The 6,445-nt window shown below is 49.8% G+C and overlaps 1 protein-coding gene across 1 annotated transcript in view; it reads left to right on the top strand.

Annotated features, from left to right (window-relative positions):
• Itsn2 (intersectin 2) overlaps window positions 1-4,371 on the top strand; it is a 101,675-nt gene extending 97,304 nt beyond the window's left edge. The window contains exons 37-41 of the mRNA XM_033762143.1: window positions 12-461; window positions 1,569-1,651; window positions 1,963-2,073; window positions 2,543-2,716; window positions 3,554-4,371. Coding sequence (XP_033618034.1) covers window positions 12-461; window positions 1,569-1,651; window positions 1,963-2,073; window positions 2,543-2,716; window positions 3,554-3,711 — 976 coding nt within the window. The 3' untranslated portion in view covers window positions 3,712-4,371. The remainder of the gene's footprint in view (window positions 1-11; window positions 462-1,568; window positions 1,652-1,962; window positions 2,074-2,542; window positions 2,717-3,553) is intronic.
• The last annotated feature ends 2,074 nt before the right edge of the window (window positions 4,372-6,445 follow it).

Below are 6,445 nucleotides of genomic sequence, written 5' to 3'. Positions count from 1 at the left end.
TGCTCCACCAGCTTCCGCCGGGCCTGTCCTCCCCAGGCAGAGCGGTCCCCTCCGTCTCCGGGGCTCTCTCCCGAGAGCGGCTGCCTCCTTGGTGACAGGTTCTTAGCCCTGCCTCGCTGTTTCCAGGCCCAGTGCCCACACGCAGGCACCGTCACGCCTTCCTCGTTCGTGTTCCAGCCCAGCGCCCCAGCACACACACACACCCCAGAGTCCCTCCATTCTACAGCGTCTGAGCCAGACACTGCCTCCTCCTCGCCCTCCCTGCTGCCTGGCCGCCCTGCTGGGCTTGAGTCCGCGTCAGACTCAGGGCAGCTTCTGTTTAAGTCCCGAGCCCCTTTCCCGGTGATCACCAGCTCCTCGCGCCCTGCCTCACTTGGGCCCGGTAGGCTCTATATAGTCCGCGTCGATCGCGTCCTCTCCGCACAGGACAGATGTACCAGTCCGGTGCCCCCTGCCGCCCTGTGAGTGACTGGAGTCGCCACAGCCTCCCCAGCAGAGGGTCCCCAGGACCTCCGCCCGCCCCTCCTGTCCCCACCTCGGGGCGCCCTCCCCTCCAGTCCTGCCTAGGCTTCTGGCTGCTGTCTCTGCAGCTCTTTATGTTTTTTTATTCAGGTTTCTCTTACTTTGTTCTATACTCCTGAAAGGTATGTGTGCATCAACTTTTGCTAACTGAATGTTATTTCAATGATGTTTAAAAGCCTGCTGTTGAAAATCAATGATGGAATCATTTCATAACAAATATATGATCTCTTAATTGGTCAAAGATCTAAATCAGTTTTTCCATGAGTTTTGCCTACCATCATTATCGATGTGTACCATTCAGCATTGTCCGTGTGTTCAGTCCGTAGACATTTATGGACTACTACTGTGTGCCAGGCGCAGAACTCCAGGGAACTGGGCCTGTAGAGCCCAGTAAGGCCCTGCCCTGCCTTGCGGGAAAGGGAGGGCTCTGCAGAAATGCGGGTGTGGGCACAGAGGAGCCAACCCCTTCTCACACAGAAGGCTGTACTGCTCCAAACTCAAAGTTCACAGCTCACCGAGCATCCTTCCTTAACCGACTGAGCTCAGTTTCACCTCCACCAACCTAGTATGAGCCCTCTGGCTCATTTCTTCTGTATTGAAAGCATTTTGAGTAGAACAAGACCTTAAATAAAACTGCCTTCTAAGTTGAAATGCTTACTTCAATGTACCTGGAAGTTTGGTGAATGGTTTAGACTTGGGTATCTGCTGTTTACATTTCCACCCTGCCATCCAAAAGCTCCGTGTTGAGTATTTTATGTCCTTTCTAGCCTGGTTTTTCTCTTCTATGAAATGGGGAGCTACATTTTAAATATTGTTCATATAAAAGCAGCATGTGCCTAGCACGTTGTAAGTATCCTATAAATGTCCCTTCCTAGAAAGTGTTGAACAGATATCATGCATCACTGTTTACTAGGCACTTGAGGGGCGAATGCATTGAGGAATAAAACAGTCCCTCAGCCGCCGTGGGGTGCTAGAGGGTCAAGGGTGGTAGACACAGGAGGGAAGAGCTCTAGACAGTGGCTGTGCAGTTGCCCTGGATTCTGAAGTGCGAGTAGGGTGCTGATGGGCAGAGGTGGCGAGCAGCCTTCTCAGCAGGTGCACAGCCCGGGAAAAGACCCTGAGCAGCCAGGTACTGGGCAGTTAGGTCCAGTGCAGTGCCTGATGAGGCTGTCGTGTTTTCATAGAAAGACAGAGCTGGAGCTGGGGATTCAGTTTAGTGGTTCCGCCACCTGCCTCGTAAGCACAATCCCAAGTTCCATCCTCGGTACTAGAAAAGAAAGACAGAGCTCAGATGTAGCTTGGTGGTAGAAAGTGTTCTTTAGCAGGCACAGGACCTTGAGTTCAGTCCCCAGCATCAAAAAGAAAGAAGTATCAAGAGTGACTGTGAAGGTCTCCAGCTCAGCCTCACCCCTGGGCTGCCCACACCTCAGAGAAGGAATTAACGCAACTTGTCTTCCTCTGCCACAGCCCGCTCTCAGAAGACTTCGGGCATTGGGCGTCTGATGGTTCACGTCATTGAGGCAACAGAGTTAAAAGCCTGCAAAGCAAATGGTGAGTGCCCACACCAGCGGTTGCGCTAATGCCCCACACTGCCGGGACCCTTCTGAACACTAATGATGGGACGCTTTCTAAAGTCAGTGTCTCCGCTGCCACTAAACTAGTGGTGAGCTATTTTGTTAGACGAGTGTCATTGCTCTGGCTGCCCTCACAAGTACCAGTGCCTGCCTTCCTGTGTGCTCCTGTGTGGCAAAGCACTAAGCAGCTTGCACCAGCACTTGCCCAGGCTCGTGGGTGGGGAAAGCCTGGAGTTTGGGCTCTCAGTTGCTCCCAGGGTCAGCACTGGGAACACAGGGGCTGTACTGCCCGGCCACAAGCAAATGTGGTCCGCCAAGCAGAGGCTCCTGCTGCCATGGGCCCCACCCAGAGAAGCAGCAGGATGGGTCCTGCTTCTGCTCCAGGATGGCCCTGTTAGTCACACATTTTACCTACCGTGCCATGTCTGTGGTTTGTTTCCGCTCAGGAAAGAGCAATCCATACTGTGAAGTCAGCATGGGCTCCCAGAGCTACACCACCAGAACTCTCCAGGACACTCTAAACCCCAAATGGAACTTTAACTGCCAGTTCTTCATCAAGGATCTGTACCAAGATGTGCTGTGTCTCACCATGTTTGACAGAGACCAGTTTTCTCCAGATGGTAAGTATAACTTGGGTAGGAGGCTTATAGGTGTTCCCAGATGACTGGACTCTATGGCCTGGATCCAAGGTGCTTGGCCAGTGTGTGCCTTGTGACCACATAGGAAATGGCACAGAGCTGTGTTGGCAGCAGATTGCTGCTGTTCCCTGGGGAGGGAACAGCCTCAGATACATTTGAGGTCTTTGACCCCAGTCACTACACACACTGTGCTGAAGGACTAGAACACTGATCTCAGAACAGAGACTGGACGTCCACGTGGGCAGCTGCTGTGAGGCTAATCTGTTGTCATTATGCATGCATCCAGTCACAGTCCCACCCTCTGTACACAAGTTACTTGCTTTGGATTTTGGTTGTTGATGTCTTAGTTATTTTTCCTGTTGCCGAGACGAAATACCCAACTTCCAAAGTTAAAGGAGTAAAGGTTTATTTCAGCTCACAGTTTGTAGAGGTTTCAGTCCATAGTTGGCTGGCTCCAAGGCAGGGTGGCACGGCAGAGGAGAAACAGTCCATGGCAGGGTAGGTGGGAGGCAGCGGGCAGTGACGTAGCAAGCAACAGCAGCCCTCTTTCTGTCCCTTATATTCTAACCAGGCTACCCACGCACAGGGCGGTAGCACTCACACAAGCAGAGTGGGGCACCCTTAATCCCAGCATCACACATTCTAGGTCCAGCCACCTCTGAAAAGCCCCACCTATGACCAGTGAGGCTTTGGGGGGACAGCTAGACACAGTAATAACAGATGTTTTATGAATCCTGTTTCAGACTTTCCTCCTGAGGTAGTTTTAAACAACGTTATAAAGAACAAAGACTCTTGACTCATATGATGTTTATTTGCCAGATTTCCTGGGTCGTACTGAAGTTCCACTGGCAAAAATTCGAACAGAGCAAGAAAGCAAAGGCCCTACCACCCGCCGACTCCTGCTGCATGAGGTGTCCACCGGGGAGGTCTGGGTCCGATTTGACCTGCAGCTTTTTGAACAAAAAGCTCTCCCATAGGGGACTCAAGGACAGCACCCAAGGGCCAGGGCTGGAGAGTAGCAGACCGCTCTCCTGGGGCTGAGAGCATCACGCGGCTTCATCCATCACAAAGCCACGCACGCTGGGCCTATATTTTATTGCACACTAAATCGCTAGCAATCTATGCAAACAGGATGTTTCCTATAAACCCCCAGCGCAGTGCCTTGTCCCCAGTGTTAGCAGTCCCGCCATGTTCCAATGCCAGGTTTCTATTTCAGGGCTATGAAAGTATTATGTGGGAATGAGGCATCAGACCAACAGACCTTACTTACCGCTTGGCGAATGTGCCCAGTGTGGAGTGGTTTGGTGACCCCTGCCGGTCATGGCACTCAGGAGGCAAAGGGTTGGGATGAAACACTGCGGCCTGGTGCTCGCACAGCCTGGTGAAATAGTGTCTAGCTGTGCCCTGAAAACAACCAGAAACTTGATCATGTTATTCTTGACTAGATTCTCTGCTAAGACAATAGAGTTTTAAATAGAAGGGGGAAAGCTTGATATACTTTAAATACTGTGAACTCTAATAATGTGGAAAATATTTTTCAACTTTAATTTTCTGAACTATAAATTATTTATGTAAATTCCTTGTTTTGCATATTTCACAGGACATGCATCGTTAAGCTTTATCATTGCCAATGTGTACAGAAAGAGAATAAAAACAAAAGTTTATGAATGTAACTTTTCAAAGATTTAGTTTTTATGTGAAAGGTTCTCCCCAACATCACCACCGGGGAGCGAACTCAGAACCTTGCACTTGCAAGACCCCTGCAGCGCCACTGAGCTGAATCCCTGGCCCTTCTGTGTGACAGGTTCTTTTTTGTGGGGGGTACTGGGGATCGAATTCGGGTCCTTGCATTTGCAAGGGAGGCGCTGGAACCCCTGAGCTAAATCCCCGGCCCTGTGTGACAGGTTCTTAAAAAGTGTCACGAGAGGCTGCTCACAATGACACCAAGTGTCCTTGCTGGTAGAGTGGGAAGGACCCAGGAGAGGGTGGGGAGGAGGCAGAGATGCAGGGCAGTAGCCTGGCTCCACATGGCTTGTGCTGTGACCTTGGGGTACTTCTGTCGTGTTCTTTGGTGGCTGGAACGGACAGCTTCCATGGGAACCAGGCCTGATGCTCTTGAGTCCCTGTTGGCTGAGGAGAGTAGAAATCTCGGGGTCACTCACAAGGAAGGGGGTGATGCTCAGAATTAGGGCTGTTCCGCAGGTCCTCCACCCTTCAGCCACAGAAGCCCTGTCTTCCTGCTGTCCCCAGATCCATCAGTCACACCCACGCCTGCCTGAGCTGCTTGTCTGACTTGAGTTTTGGAATATGGAATTTTTTGTTTGTTCGTTTTGCTTGGTTTTCTGAGACAGGGTCTTTCTATGGCCTCCAATTTGTAGGATCCTCTTGCCTCAGCCTCCCTGAGTGCTGGAATTAGAGGCATGTACCACCATGCCCAGTTGGGGGGGTTGCTTTTGTTTTTGTTTCAATACTGGGAATCAAACTCAGGACCTTGCCTGGCATTTGCAAGGCAGGCGCAGTGCCACTGAGATAAATCCCCAGCCCTGAGGTTTGTTTTTAATATGGATGAGAGTAAGATTTTATACACTAACTTTCTAGATTAGTGAGTAAAACTGGGAAAAAAGATCTGTCCTTTGAAGAAATCAGTCAAGGTGTAAGAGTCCTGATTTTAGAGGACCAGGGATTTAGTTCAGTGGTGCTGCTACCTGCCTCAAAAGTGCAAGAACCCAAGTTCAATCCCTGGTACCAAAAAAAAAAAAAAAAAAGTCCTGATTTTAAAGGAGCAGGTCTTTCTCCAGGCAGCTGGAAGAACCAGGAATAATTTAAATGTCCCAAGGCTGGGGCCTCCACCATAGCCCCAATTTCTGTCTAAATGTAATCACTGAGCAAAGAAGGGCTAGAAAACATAATTCAAAATATTAGAATTTAAAAATCCATCACTTAGTCATTTCAGTATTGGCCCTAGGCACTAACTGGATAAAATAATAGACATAAAAGAAATAAGACTATTCAGTATATGAAACTAAACAAGCTGGGTGTGGTGGCACATACCTGTAATCCCAATATAATGGGAGGCTGAAGCAGGAAGATCTTAGGTTTGAACCAGCCTGAGCTACATAGGGAATTTCAGGCCAGTCTAACTACAGAGTGACACCCTCTCTCAAAAAACAAAAACACCTGAGCCTTCTGCTTACTTACAGAGAAGTGTGGCAGGTCAGGCAGAGCCTCACCAAGCAAAGCAAACTGCTGGCCATCACTAGGGTTTTAGAAAGCATGTTTTGTTAGTTCTAGAGACAAGTGTGGGCTGTTGCTAGCATGATGCTGCCTTTAACGAGCTGATGTTCAGGGTATGAGGCTGGCCCTGATGATCAGGCAAGTTTAGGGTTCTGAAGCCAAGCACGGTGGCACACACTTGTCATCTCACACTTGGAGGCAGGAGGATCGCCATGAGTTTAACCCAAGCTTGGGCTACATAGTGAGTTCAAGTTCAGCCTGGAACACATGGTGAAACACTGTTTCACAAAACTAAAGCAACTGATCAGTCCTTCCAGCCCTGGGGTTAGCTGAAGAACAATCCTCTTTCCAGGACTATGGGGATTTTAATTCCCACTTGGATGGACCATGGCTGGTGCCATTCCTCCATCTCTGGACAAGTCAAGGTCCTCTGGTCAGATTTAGGACAGCACAGCCTGTAGGATTTGAGTCAGATGA

The sequence above is a fragment of the Fukomys damarensis genome, unplaced genomic scaffold, assembly GCF_012274545.1.
Source record: "Fukomys damarensis isolate Sample0158 unplaced genomic scaffold, DMR_v1.0_HiC HiC_scaffold_2, whole genome shotgun sequence".
NCBI lineage: Eukaryota > Metazoa > Chordata > Mammalia > Rodentia > Bathyergidae > Fukomys > Fukomys damarensis.
This window is presented reverse-complemented; position numbering and strand designations above follow the sequence as displayed.